The 15,305-nt window shown below is 41.1% G+C and overlaps 1 protein-coding gene across 1 annotated transcript in view; it reads left to right on the forward strand.

The window, feature by feature from the left end:
- Positions 1-15,305, forward strand: part of SPARCL1 (SPARC like 1) — a 53,130-nt gene that overhangs the window by 22,047 nt on the left and 15,778 nt on the right. The window contains exons 2-4 of the mRNA XM_006045961.4: positions 8,690-8,753; positions 12,390-12,557; positions 13,064-14,029. Coding sequence (XP_006046023.3) covers positions 8,700-8,753; positions 12,390-12,557; positions 13,064-14,029 — 1,188 coding nt within the window. The 5' untranslated portion in view covers positions 8,690-8,699. The remainder of the gene's footprint in view (positions 1-8,689; positions 8,754-12,389; positions 12,558-13,063; positions 14,030-15,305) is intronic.

Here is a 15,305-nt window from a genome sequence, read left to right on the forward strand (position 1 = left end):
ATAGTTAAATGTTATCTCTTCTCCTTTCCTTATTGGATAAAATGAGACAGTATGCAAGAAAATATTTTACATGCTATGAAATGCTATATAAATGTGAGGAAGGTTTAAATACATCCAACTTAATGAACTGATATTTCTAGGGGTCTCACCTCAACAGATCCCTACAATTAAGCTTTCCTCCCTTTTGTCTGGAAGAACAAAGAATCTCTCCTCTTCTAAATAGTATCAAAGGCTTCAGTTCAGTTCAGTCGCTCAGTCGTGTCCAACTCTTTGTGACCCCATGGACTGCAGCACACCAGGCCTCCTTGTCCATCACCAACTCCCGGAGTTCACCCAAATTCATGTCCATTGAGTCAGTGATGCCATCCAACTATCTTATCCTCTGTCATTACTGAGCAAATATGTATCAAGAGCTTACTGACATTTTATCATCTTACTTAATCTCCATCATCACTTTACAGATAAAGAACTGAGGCTTCAAAAAAGCTGAATAATTTACCCAAGATTAAACAAATTAAGTACTAAAGCTCAGAAAGTCCCCTTTCAGAGCCTATGCTTTTAATCACTGAGCAATACTGCCTTCCCAATGACTGAGGCAGCTTCTCTGTTTTTCCCCCATTTTCATTATCTACTACTGCATAACAATCCACCGCAAAATCAAATGGCTTCAACCCAATCCCCTCATTTACACAACTCCGCAATCCGTCCTGAGCTCACCTGGGTATCGTTCCTCTGTTGACTTTGTCTGGAGTCACTCAGGAGGCTTCAGCCAGCTGGGAGCTCTGCTGGGGCTGAACCTCCCACAGGCTCTCATCCCCCAGGTTCTTTTTCATGCGGCCACTTACCGGTCAGCAGTCTGGACTGGCCTCCAGTCCAGGCTTTTTTACATCATGGCAGATGGCTTCCACAGGACGACAAATCCCACCGTGTAAGTGCTTCCCAGGCCTCTGCTGTCATCATACTGGCTGATGTCTCATTGACCAAGGTAGTCACATGGCCAGGGGCAAAGTCGCAGTGTATGTAACCCAGGAGGTGTGGTTCACTGGAGGTCATGGTGTTTACCATACCTCCTATCTTCCCATCTACCTTCTCATTCATTACTTATGCCTTCCCCTCCACAGAGAAAATGCTTGGATGACCACGTAGGTGTCTGACTCTTTGTGACCCCATGGACTGTAGCCCACCAATCTCCTCCATCCATGGGATTCTCCAGACAAGAATACTGGAGTGGGTAGCCATGCCCTTCTCCAGGGGATCTTCCTGACCCAGGGATCAAACCTGTGTCTCTTACATCTCCTGCATTGGCAGGCGGGTTCTTTACTACTAGCGCTACCCGGGAAGCCCGTGGATGAGCATGAAAGCATTAGTCACTCAGTCATGTCCGACTCTTTTGACCCCATGGACTGTAGCATTCCAGGCTCCGTTTTCCACGGGATCTCCAGGCAAGAATACTGGAATGGGTTGCCATGCCCTCCTCCAGGGGATCTTCCTGACCCAGGGATCAAACCCGCATCTTTTATGTCTCTTGCATTGGCAGGCGGGTTCTTTACCATTAGTGCCACATGAGATATGGATCAGCATATTAGAATACAAATAAACATTTCCTGTGACTGCACGTTCCCCTCTAGCTATCATCTTACTCTCCTTCCTTTCATAGCCAGCTATCTTTTTATTATTATTATTATTATTGATTGATTTGGCTGCACTGAGTCTTAGTTGTGATATGTGGGATCTTCAGTCTTTTTTGTGGCACACAGGATCTTTAGTTGTGGGATGTGAACTCTTAGGTGAGGCATGTGGGATCTAGTTACCTGACCAGAGATCAAACCCCGGCCCCCTGCATTGGGAGCAGAATCTTAGCCACTAGGAAAGTCCCTCCCAGCCAACCATCTTAAGAGTGGTCTACACTCACTGTCTTCACTCCACTGCAGTCTATTTACTCCCCAGTTACTGAAGACTGGCCTCCACGGACACTATCGCACCAAAACCACCTACTCTTCTTCAACTCTCCACTAACCTCTGCATTTCCAAAGGCAAGGATAATCCTTAGCCGTGTTTACTCTGACCTCTCACTAACATTCAACATTTTCTTTTCCTTACGTGACTCTCCTGTCTCTCATCGTTTGTATCTTTCGTCTTCCCATCCTCCAACAGCACCTAATGATCTACACTAACCAGGGTGCTGGCTCCTGCCCTCTGTTCTATTCAATGTATGAAAAGTAAGCTTTTCATGCTTACTTCCAGACCCGTTTATCTAAGTATGTGGAAGTCTCAGTTGCTCAATCGTGTCTGACTCTTTGCAGCCCCATAGACTGTAGCCCACCAGGCTCCTCTGTCCATGGAATTCTCCAGGCAAGAATACTGGAGTGGGTAACCATTCCCTTCTCCAGGGCCTGAAACCCAGGTCTCCCACATTGTGGCAGGCAATCCCTTTACCATCTGAGCCACCAGGGAAGCTGCTTATCTAAGTATATCTCTACTCAAATTCAACAAGTTCAAAACTAATTCATCACCTTTCTTCTAACACTCTTATAATCCCTTATCTTAGTATTAACACTACTATGTACCCAGTGGCCCAAATTAGAAATATAATATCCCAACCCTCTTCCTTCTCTTCTTTCCACAGTATACAATTTGTCATTAAGTCCTACCTGTTCTGTCTTTTGGAGAAGGCAATGGCACCCCACTCCAGTACTCTTGCCTGGAAAATCCATGGACGGAGGAGCCTGGTAGGCTGCAGTCCATGGGGTCGCTAAAAGTCGGACACGACTGAGCAACTTCACTTTCACTTTTCACTTTCATGCATTGGAGAAGGAAATGGCAAACCACTCCAGTGTTCTTGCCTGGAGAATCCCAGGGACGGTGGGGCCTGGTGGGCTGCCGTCTATGGGGTCGCACAGAGTCGGACACGACTGAAGCGACTTAGCAGTTCTGCCTTTAAATATTTCTCAAAACTATCCACCAGTATACCAGCAAATGTTTAACAACCAGCTTTTGCAGGGAGATGGTGGAATTAGGTAGCATTTGAAGATTTCCACGGTGTAATCCTCCTGCCCTGGTTGATTTCAAGCTACTAATGTGACATCACTAAACAGACTTGGGAAGAGAAGTGCATTACCACACATTATATAGTATTTCCACCTACAGATACAACAGGCATAAATACCTTAAGAGAATAAGTGGTAAAGTAGTAAAAATAAGTATAAAGGGGTGACTTTTGAGTATTTCTTTTGTTTTAACATAATTAAATTATGTGTATATAATTTAATTTTCAATGATGGCTTTGTTTAATAGCCAGCTCACAAAATTCCTGGAAAGTTAGCAACTGGCTTTCATGAACCAGGACAAGCTGGATCTGTCTCTTTGTTTTCCATTCTGAAGACCAGAGGCAAAATTTAAGGCTCTGACCATCTCTCATCTTGATATTGCAATTTCCTCCTGGTAAGTCTTTCTACTCATCTGTCCCACACATCATTGTACCAAGGATCCTTTCTAACATTCAGATGTGATTATATCACTCCCCCACTTACAATCAGTCATTGAGGCCCCATAGTTTTTCAGCTGGAATTTAAAATTCCTAGTTTAACACACAAAGACTTGCCTTGTTTGGAGCCTTCTCTCCCTCTGCTTCACCCACTAACACCCTAGGAACACAAACATAGACTGTCTTACGACTCTGGACCGTCACCCACGCTGTTTGCATCCTCACATTGCCCTTCTGTCTTTCATACAGCTAACGAGTACTGACTGGTTTTCCAAATCTCAGTTCAAAAACTTCCTCTTCTAAAAGCCTTTTCTATACAGGAGCAGTAGAGTGTAATGGTTAAGAACACAGACACAAAAGCAAATTCCTAGGTCTCAAACATTGGTTCTGCCACTTAGCTGAGTAACCTTGAACACATTACTTACCCTTAATTTCCTTACTAATAAAATGATGAAAATCAAGTGTTAGCTGGTAGAATTATTTAAAAGAGTCAAAGAGTTAGTATGTGCAAAACCCTTAGAACGGTACCTAAAATTTAAGCCCTTAAGACTCAGTAAATGTTAGCAGTGTGTGTGTGTGTGTGTGTGTGCTAAGTCACTTTAGTCTTGTCTGACTCTATAGCTTGCCAGGCTCCTCTGTCCATGGGATTCTCCAGGCAAGAATACTGGAGTCGGGTGCCATTTCCTTCTCCGGGGGATCTCCCCAACCCAGGGATCAAACCCGTGTCTCTTATGTCTCTTGCATTGGCAGGTGGGGTCTTTACCACTTAGCGACACCTGGGAAAACAATGTTAGCATTATAACTACCTAATTGTAAATGCTTCTTATCTGTATTTCCACTGCATTATGTACACACTCATCACATTATACTAAATCATCGATTTACTTGATTCCCTCCTTTGTAACTCTTCAGACAGGAACAAGGTGGCCCTGTGCTTAGGCAGAGTCTAGTAAGTGCTCAATAAATGGATAAAAGAGTGATTGAGTAATGCAGGCTCTGGCCAACTGGACACATATTTCTTTTTTACTCATTTGGTTTCATTAGATTTGAGAAAGTGAAGGGAATTTGTGAGATCCTGTGATCAAATCAAAGGGAAATATGTTCTCAAATGTAATTACCTATACATAGTGCTATTGAATGGCAGCCCACTCCAGTGTTCTTGCCTGGAGAATCCCAGGGGCAGAGGAGCCTGGTGGGCTGCTGTCTACGGGGTCTCACAGAGTTGGACACGACTGAAGCAACTTAGCAGCAGTGCTATTAAAACTAAAATCAGATGGAAATTAGCCTTAAAACCCACAATATTTTTGCTGATTGATTCTGCTTTTGTGTTGTTACCATTTTAAAGAAGAGTGGTTAACAGTCTCTTAGCCCAATTCCATCGTTACTTGTGATGAACGTAGGAAAGACTCCTGGAGTTAAAGGGAGCTTTGGTCAATGTGTGGGCAAAAGGACTTTATATGTTCCACTGGAAAATTCTTCTGACCTCATGGCAAAACTTAGATTATATTATTTTCTGAGGCTCTACACTGTTGTCCAAGAACTGCTATTTGACTTTAACAGAAAAGGAAAAAAGCAAAAAGATGAATCGAGCACTTCTTAGGCATCAGGCATTTTTACAAATACTATTTCTTCTTCTTTTCTTTCTTTTTAATTGAAGGATAATCACAATACTGTGTTGGTTTCTGACATACTTCAACATGAGTCAGCCATAGGCATACACAGTCCCCTCCCCATTGAGCCTCCCTCCCACCTCCCACCGATAATCGTCACAGAACTGAATTAGGTGTTGTACTAGGGTTCTCCAGGGTTGAGGGGGCGGATATATATGTTTATGTGTACAGACAGAGAGAATGATTGAGTGTAAGAAATTGGCTCATTCAATTATAGACACTGGTAAAGTTCTGTGATTTGCCTTTGCAAGCTGGAGACCCAGTAAGCATGGTGATTCCAGTTAACTCTGCAGCTCTAGTCTGAAGGCCTGAGCACCAGGGACACTGATGAGTATATGTTCCATCCAGAGAGCATCCATCCAGACCAGTGTTCCCGCTCAAACGGTGAGGCTGAGGGAGCAAATTCTCACTTATTCCAATGTTTTGTTCTATGCAGGTCCTCACCAGATTGGATGAAGTCCACCCACACTAAAAGGCAATCAGCTTTATGCAGTTGACTGAGTCAAACGCTAATCTCTTCAGAAACACATTCACAGATGCACCTAGAAATAATGTTTAACCAGACACCTGGGCATCCCACAGGCCAGTCAAGTGGCCACATAAAATTAACCATCACATAGCCAACAAAGACCTACTGTATAGCACCGGGAACTCTGCTCAGTGTCATGTGGCAGTGTGGATGGAAGAGAGTTTGGGGAAGAATGAATACATGTATGTATATGGCCGAGTCCCTTTGCTGTCCACCTGAAATTTGTCACAACATTGTTAATTGGATATATAACAATACAAAATAAAAAAATTTTTAAATAAAATAAAATTAACCATCACAGGTGTTATCCCCATTTTCAGATGAGGAATCTGAGGCTCAGAGGGTTAAGTAATTTGCCAAAGATTCCATGGATGGCAAGTGTGGGTTCACGTTCAACCATATGTGTTTCTAATCCCAAAGCACCATGTTCCTTCTACTAAGCCAGTAGTTCCAAATCAGGTGAGTTTGCCCTCCAGGGTGACTTGGCAATGTCTAGAAATACTGTTGATTGTCATAACGTGTGGGGCTTAGGGGACTTGCCACTGACATGTGGTGGGTAGAAGAAGTCAGCAATGCTACAAACATCCTACAACTCACAGGACAGCCTCCACCACTAAGAATTATCCCGCCCCAGATGTTAATTGTGCCAAGATAAAGACACCCTGTGCTAAACTATACTATTTTATATTTTAACAGTTTTCTAAAACAGTAGAAAAATAATATGCTGATCTAAAACATAAATGATTCAGTTCAGTTCAGTTACTCAGTTGTGTCTGACTCTTTGTGACCCCATGAATCGCAGCACGCCAGGCCTCCCTGTCCATCACCAACTCCCGGAGTTCACTCAGACTCGTGTCCATCGAGTCAGTGATACCATCCAGCCATCTCATCCTCTGTCGTCCCCTTCTCCTCCTGCCCCCAATCCCTCCCAGCATCAGGGTCTTTTCCAATGAGTCAACTCTTCGCATGAGGTGGCCAAAGTATTGGAGTTTCAGCTTCAGCATCAGTCCTTCCAATGAACACCCAGGACTAATCTCCTTCAGAATGGACTGGTTGGATCTCCTTGCAGTCCAAGGGCCTCTCAAGAGTCTTCTCCAACACCACACTTCAAAAGCATCAATTCTTTGGCGTTCAGCTTTCTTCACATACATGACCACTGGAAAAACTATAGCCTTGAGTAGACAGACCTTTGTTGGCAAAGTGATGTCTCTGCTTTTGAATATGCTATCTAGGTTGGTCATAACTTTCCTCCCATGGAGTAAGCATCTTTTAATTTCATGGCTGCAATCACCATCTGCAGTGATTTGGGAGCCCCCCAAAATAAAGTCTGACACTGTTTCCACTGTTTCCCCATCTATTTCCCATGAAGTGATGGAGCCAGATGCCATGATCTTCGTTTTCTGAATGTTCAGCTTTAAGCCAACTCTTTTACTCTCCTCTTTCACTTTCATCAAGAGGCTTTTTAGTTCTTCTTCACTTTCTGCCATAAGGGTGGTGTCATCTGCATATCTGAGGTTATTGATATTTCTCCCGGCAATCTTGATTCCACCTTGTGCTTCTTCTAGCCCAGCGTTTCTCATGATGTACTCTGCATATAAGTTAAATAAGCAGGGTGACAATATACAGCCTTGACATACTCCTTTTCCTATTTGGAACCAGTCTGTTGTTCCATGTCCAGTTCTAACTGTTGCTTCCTGACCTGCATATAGGTTTCTCAAGAGGCAGATCAGGTGGTCTGGTAATCCCATCTCTTTCAGAATTTTCCACAATTTATTGTGATCCACACAGTCAAAGGCTTTGGCATAGTCAATAAAGCAGAAATAGATGTTTTTCTGGAACTCTCTTGCTTTTTTGATGATCCAGCAGATGTTGGCAATTTGATCTCTGGTTCCTCTGCCTTTTCTAAAACCAGCTTGAACATCTGGAAGTTCATGGTTCATGTACTGCTAAAGCCTGGCTTACAGAATTTTGAGCATTACTCTACTAGCATGTGAGATGACTAGAGTTCCATAAATTTAATAAATACTGACGGAATGAGTGTGTGAATATTAAAACTCTAGATTAAGATTTTAATAGCTTTAGCTGCCTTTGAAAATTTGGGAAGAGTAAGTGATGGGTACATGAGAAATTATTTTTAAAAGGGAGTCAGTTTCTAGATCCAGACAGAAGCAAAATATTGTTCAAGAAAAGAAATTTAAAAATGATTCAACACAAGAAATTACTATTTGGCTCAGTTGTGAAGAATATTTACATTGTCATAATGTTAAATAATGATTTAAACAGGAATTGTGATACAGTTACTTTAGGAAGAGGGGGAAAAGGGAGAAGAATATTGTGTATATGTGTACATGTATGTTGTGTGCATGTGTGTGTGTGTGAAGTGATAGCTGATATAGTATTAAATCAGTTGGATAATGTTTAATATTAATACATTTTTAAATACTCACTTAAGCATTTATTTTAAAATATGAGTAACTAACAGAAGAAACTGCTCCCTTTCCTTAAAACATCAAAGTATTATTTAAGCTCTAGGGATGCGTTTATATATAAAACTATGACTGTAAGAAAATCATCTAAGACAGTCATCTCGCATTTCTAAAACTCTGCACTGAATGCGTGAGTTTCTCCAATACCAAGAAGCAGTTTGTTGAATCCAAACCTAACACACTATATTACTTTACTTTGTGACTTTTACATTCATTGTGAACACTTACAAACCTTCAGACCTAAGATCTGCACACGCCTCCAATTAAGGAAGCGCAGTCACCAACAGAGACAAGTTCTGCCAAACACAGCTGGGCCAAAAAATCCAGGAGCGGTCTCACTGGGGCACCACTGGGTAAAAACTGTCATGAATCTGTCTTTTCAGACACGTTAATCCACAAAGACAAGTGCCTTTAAACACAAAGGACAGTATCAAGCTCAGGATTTGTTAAGAAGAATATCTTTTAACTTCTTACAAAGAAACTTTTACCCATGACTGTTAATTATCTTCTTGATTTACAGGTCTAGAACAATGAAGACTGTGGTTTTTTTCCTATGCATTTTGGGAGCTGCAGGTGCTATTCCGGTAACTGTCCTTTCCTCTGTTGTTACTCAGTTCTCTCCCTCCTGACATTCAGTTTAGGAATCCTGCATTAAAAAAAAAAAATGTTCTTGAGCTTGTGCTATTTACTTAGGAATGTGTTAATCATATCACTTGATTTTATAAAGCCCTAAACTGGTAAGAAATAAACAGATCAAGGACTGCTGCTTCTGCTGCTAAGTCGCTTCAGTCGTGTCCGACTCTGTGCCACCCCATAGATGGCAGCCCACCAGGCTCCCCCATCCCTGGGATTCTCCAGGCAAGAACACTGGAGTGGGTTGCCATTTCTTTCTCCAGTGCATAAAAGTGTGAAGTGAAAGTGAAGTCGCTCAGTCGTGTCTGACTCTTAGCAATCCCATGGACTGTGGCCCACCAGGCTCCTCCATCCATGGGATTTTCCAGGCAAGAGTACTGGAGTGGGGTGCCATTGCCTTCTCCAGATCAAGGACAGCCCCAACCAAAAAATAAATAAGTAAATAAGTGTTCTTATATAATAGTTTAAAATTCTTTTTTAATTTTAATCATTTTATTTTTCCCATGCAGGGAATGAATGACTAGTAAAAATGAAATAAGACACTTTCTCAAAATAAATTTCTTCAAGAACTATCAGTCTCTACAAATATAAATATAAGTGAAACTGTTTGCTAACAGTCTATTAACCAAATACCAAAGAGAAAAGGAAGAAATAAATTCTCCTATGGAAGTTCACCATACTAATATGAGAAATCTAAGAAATCAGTTTGAGAAATCTTGGAGCAAATACCCACTCTTCAGTAGTATTTTCTGCAAGATCAATACATCCTGACTGAGAAATTCTGAGTCTACAATAAAAACAGGAACCAAGAGGTTAGGCACAGGAAAATGATATAAATTAATCAGATCCTAATTTATCCTTGGAGATATGTCCAAGCAAGCATGCTGAAAGCAGACAGGACTAAAACATTCTTTTCTTCACACCCAGATATACTGGCCCCAGCATTCACCCTGTAATAAATCAGCCACACAGAAAGCAGATCGTTTGAGACTGTGTCAGCAGCCTCAAAATATCTGAAAGCTGTCTTTGTTTCTTCGTTTGATTATAGCTTGGCTGATCATTTGGCTATCTCCCAAGAGATCTATCTATATCATCCTTAGTCAAACTAAGGGATTTGTGCCTTTTTTCCCTTTTTACCAAATGAAGGAATCAACCTTCTTAAAACAGGTGAAGCACTTTATCTCTTGCCCCTTCCCTCCCTGTCTATTGCATCCAAGATTCTGTCCTTGCTTTTTGGATAGCTTCTGGTTGCCATCTGTGTCGGCAGGGATAAACATCATGCCACCCAGACCAATAGTTCTTAGAAAACAGAATTTGTGACCACCCCTGAGAACCGTGCTTAAGTAGCAAGGAGCTACTCCAGCTGGAATTATACACTGTCCTCTGAAATTACAGAAGTGGAAGCACTATTTTCAGCATAGAGGGAAGTTCCCACAGAACCATTGTTTTATTGCCCTTGCCTTGCTGTCGCCACAAATGTAAACAGGCATCAGAAGTGTCTTTGAACTGAATGTTTGAATGGCACGCCTGTCTACAGACATATTCCACATGTTGCCCTATTAGGAAAACGTGTTTTAATGCAGATTCGGTCCATTGGCAAAAAGCAAAGTATCTTTTCAAATGATGTACCTATGAAAACTATTGTATCATTTTTCCCACCTGCCTGAATTCTCCAGAAATCAGTGGGTTCTGTATGGTTAGGAGATTCCACACGGATTTCCAGAGGGTATGTTGTTACAAATGTACACATGGACAGAATGATGAAACAGAATTTTGCCTTTGAAAATTCCTGAAAGATAAGCGGTCGTGTTTTTCATGCATTTCTTCCAGCTTGCTGAGGGGGCGTGGGGGAGGCAGGACACAGACCAGGGGAGCAACTCTCCGCAAAGCCAAGATCCCCAGCCACTACGTCATCCATCAGGCCGAACTGGCCACCGTTCTTTCTCCACATTCCTCTGAGGGCTTTTCTGGAGGGGTCTTCCCTGGTGGCTCAATCAGTAAAGAATCCGCCTGCAATGCAGGAGACCTGGGTTTGATCCCATGGTCTGGAAGATCCCCTGGAAAAGGGAATGGCAACCACTCCAGTATTCTTGCCTGAGAAAACCCCACGGACAGAGGGGCCTGGTGGGCTACAGTCCACGGGGTCGCAAGAGTTGGACACGACTTTGCAACTAAATCACCAGCACCACGCGTTTAAGACTTTGCCTTCCACTGCAGGGGGTACAGGCTCAATTTCTGGTCAGGGTGCTAAGAACTCACATACCTTGCGGCCAAAAAACCAAAACACAAAACAGAAGCAACATTGTAACAAATTTAGTAGAGACTTTAAAAACTGGTCCACATAAAAGATCTTCTTAAAAAAGTTTCTCTGGATACTTTATTCAAATATGGTCATTCCTTTTAGTTGAAAAGAGAATAAGCAAGAGAGGAAGCCACATCTTAAAAAACCTCATACACTATATATTTCTTTATATTATACAATCAACAATACAGGACTTGCTAATGGAGTATACGAGTCAATGCAAATAAAATCTGAGTTTTATACCTACAGCTGGACCTGCCTGACATCTGAGTGTCCACAATATCTCTCTAACAAAAATCTGTGATAAATACCTGCCTAAGATACCAGACAGTTCATATTATTACCACTGTAGGATATTACTACTGGCTATAGTAATATTTCACTTGGATTATCCCTTTAAAATACAGAAAATGTGTTATATACTTAGCCTTATCTTGATATTTCTTCTCCTTGCACCTTTAGAGATGAGAAAGTAGAGATGAACAATTTGTCAAACCACCGACAGACAGTAAATAGCACAGTCGAAACTTGAAGCAAGGTCTCTTGGCTCTACGTCCAGTTGTTTGACTTTCCCATCAAGCCTCACTGCCCACCTCTTCATCTATGCCTCCAATCTTGCTAGAAATAGAACCATTCCTCTAGAGGAAACAATATTCAATAGCTATTCAACCCTACTAGGCCTGGTGTCCTGTTTCATATAGTTTATTAATTAGTTCAAGATTCAATTATTTTTTACTATTATACATGATTTCTCAATGGATACAAGACTGATAGTGTTAGGAAATATATTTAAATACAGAATAAAGGACTTATAACTTTTTCTGCTAATTATCAGTGAGCACTTGTAAATTAACTTAAGAAAATGTTCAATGCAATGATAACCTATGATTAATCTGACTTCAATCTGACTTTATGCTAAAGAGTTTTCAAAATCGTGAAGTTTAAATGCTTTGTAAAAGTTTGAAATAATTCCAAAAAATGATTTTGGAAATAATTTCAAAATAATTCCAAAAGTCAAAAGTTGCTATTCTTGAGATCATTGTGCCCTATTTTCCCCTAGTCTCTGCAATATAACTTCTTTAATCATGACTGGGATTTTGTTATCACTTAAGATTATATTCTGACTATTTGCTTATATCTTTAAAAATTCTAGAGAGTATCTTTTTGCTGATTACAAATGAAATATATTACCACTAACAATGATGACAAGAAAAAATAACTAGAAATTGTAAGCATTAACATCTAGGCATGAATAACACAAGTCAGTTTTTAATTTTTTTTTCAGACACAAGCAAGGTTCCTATCTGATCATTCCAACCCAACTGCTGACTCCTTGAGTTTCTTCCAAGAGGCTGAAACATCTGAGCACACTGCAATCCCTCTTGTAGAGGTTGAAGATGCAGAAAATGAAAAGGAAACTGCAACATCCATAGAAGACCATTCCCAACATACGGTAAAAGGAATACAGATGTACTAGGACAATTTTTTAAGTCTCCAAAGGCCTCAATTTTAAAGCATGGTTAAACAGACTACCTTATTCACTCTAAGTTTAATTTTTTTAAGGTGATGATCATAGAAATACATGTATATGTATGACTGAGTCCCTTTGCTGTCCACCTGAAACTATCCCAACATTGTTCATTGGCTGTACGCCAATATAAAATGAAAACTTTTTTAAAAAAAGATAATGATCATATCAACTGCTTCCAATCTCTAAAAGAATTGTGAGGATTAATGAGTTTTACTTCTTGGGCTGAAGTGGTACATAATTCTTATATTTCACAAAATTCAAATTCAGGTTAAACTCGTAGTTGTTGAATGTGAAAAACATCATAAATAAGTTTATAAGACATTGTTTGAAGAAAAAGAATAATGACTATTCAGTGTTGCTTATGAATTGCAAATATGATGTAGATTAACATTATCATTTGTTTCAAGAATAAACTTTTTTCTTTTCAGCCTGAAAAATCTTCATTGCTAAAGTCAAAGGAGGAAAACCATGATCAGTCAGCAGATCAGAAAGAGAGTTACAAGCAAAATCTGGGATTACAGGACCAAGAGAAAACTGAAAGTGACTTAACTGAGAATTTGGAGTATTCACCAACTGAAGGCACATTGGACCTAAAAGAAGACATGAGTGAACCTCAAAAGGAGAAACTCCCAGAGAGCTTCCTTGCTCATGATGTTAGTTCCATTGTAGATTCTAACCAACAAGAAAGCATCACAAAGACAGAGGAAAACCAAGAACAACCTGTAGATGACTCCCATCCTCAGTTGAACAGTCAAGACCTAAGTGATCAAGGAAACCAAGATCAGGACACAAATGGAGAAGAGGAAGGAGAGAAAGAGCCAGGTGAAGTGGGTACCCACAACGATGAAGAAGAAAGGGAGACAGAGCTTCCCAACGAGCCTTCTAACAACAAGCAGGAAGAAGACAGTACCCAATCAGATGCTGTTTTGGAAGAGTCCTATCAACCAACTCAAGAAAGCAAGATGCAGAAAGAGGAACTTGAACAGGGTAGCCGAGAACAAGAAGAGGAAAACACCAATGCAGAAACGGAAGAAGAAACTGCATCAAAAATCGACAAGCCCAGTCAAGATACAGAATGGCAGAGCCAAGAAGGAAAGCCTGGCCCTGAAGTTATCAGCAACCATGAGGAGATGGATAAAAAGACCCTTTCTGAACCTCTATTGGTGGAGCCTACTGATGGTGTTAACGACGTGGCCATAAATCATGAGGCTAAGGATGACAGCGATGATGGGCCCAGATACGATGCAAGTGAGGACGACTTCACCCCAAGTGAGGAGTTCCTGAAGAATGAAAGAGCTCAGTCCATTTACTATCACATGGAATATGAGGAGCAAATAGAAAAGGCACTAGAGAATGAGAACGTATATTCCAGTGAACCTGTAGAAAACCAACGGGTGAGATTATTTTCAATGATGCTTGTCTGATAAAGCGGTTAGCTTTATCAACAACAAAAAAATAGCCATGACCTTTCTCTGTGTTCTTGCAATCTCTTGTGCTTATCTCTCAGTACCTTAGTAAAATATTTGATAATTATGTATTTTTCTCTGCATCTCCATCGTTAGCCTGAAAATACCTGTTTTATATGGGTTCCCCTAGAAGCAGACCCTGGATTTTAGTGCAGTGTGTTTGAGAGGTACAGGGACAAAGAGGAGTGGAGAAGGGATTCAGGAAAGAAAAGGACGGTAATCAGTGATACATCGGTAAAACCATGTAATGCAGGTTTCTCTGAATTATCGAATTTGGAGAGTGAAGGAGCTATGGCTTTTACATAAGCTGAGAGCTACTAGGAGAGGTGTCAATTTCCAAGTATTTCTGATCTATCCTTGAGAAGGCCTTCTAGAGTATCATGGTTTTCCAGGCACCAGGACGCAGATACTGGCAGCAGAAAGTTCCTGGTGCTAACTAGAAAGGTAAATTCTAACAGATATGAGGCTGGGAGCTGTGACAACGGCTGCTTTCTTGCCTTGAGAGCAGACACCAGCTCAGTCAGGCTGAATCACCAATATCTTGCAAAATGCCTCTAACATAATAGATCCAGCAATGTTTGTTGACTCAGCTTATAGGCAACGAACAAAGACTTCAGCCACAACTTTATTCAGCAGACATGCACCAAAATGATAATCAGGGAACAGCAACAGGGTGGGGGAAAGGAAGAAACACATTGTTATTTGGTTGTTTAATCATTTGGAGCTTTCAAGCAAAACCCTGGCAGGAACCCACCAGAAGAACCTGATATAGCTTTTTGGTAGGCAAGGTGGACAGTCATTTTGATTCCTGAGAACTCTGCTGCCATTCTAAGGTAAGAGTTTTCTTACATTTGAGAAACCTGCTAAAAAACTTTTCCCAACAGCTTCATAGAGATTACTGATGTAATCGTGTCTTAAGAGGATTGCATGGTAATACCACATTTCTACTGTCTTCCCAAACCAAACAGGGAGGTTCCAACTTTGCTTCTGGTGTTGGTTCCAACTTTTACTGGGTAAACCCAGACATACACCACTGAGCCCAGTTAATAGAGATAACAAATCCTGTTTTCAAAGGGCTACTGTCTCTTTCTACCCCTGTGGCTCGTGTCTCCCTCTGAGATCTAAAATGATTGGGATAGGGACTTCCCGGGTGTCCAGTGGTTAACACTCTGTGCTGCCAATGCAAGGGGCATGCGTTCCATTC

This window comes from Bubalus bubalis, chromosome 7, assembly GCF_019923935.1.
Source record: "Bubalus bubalis isolate 160015118507 breed Murrah chromosome 7, NDDB_SH_1, whole genome shotgun sequence".
NCBI lineage: Eukaryota > Metazoa > Chordata > Mammalia > Artiodactyla > Bovidae > Bubalus > Bubalus bubalis.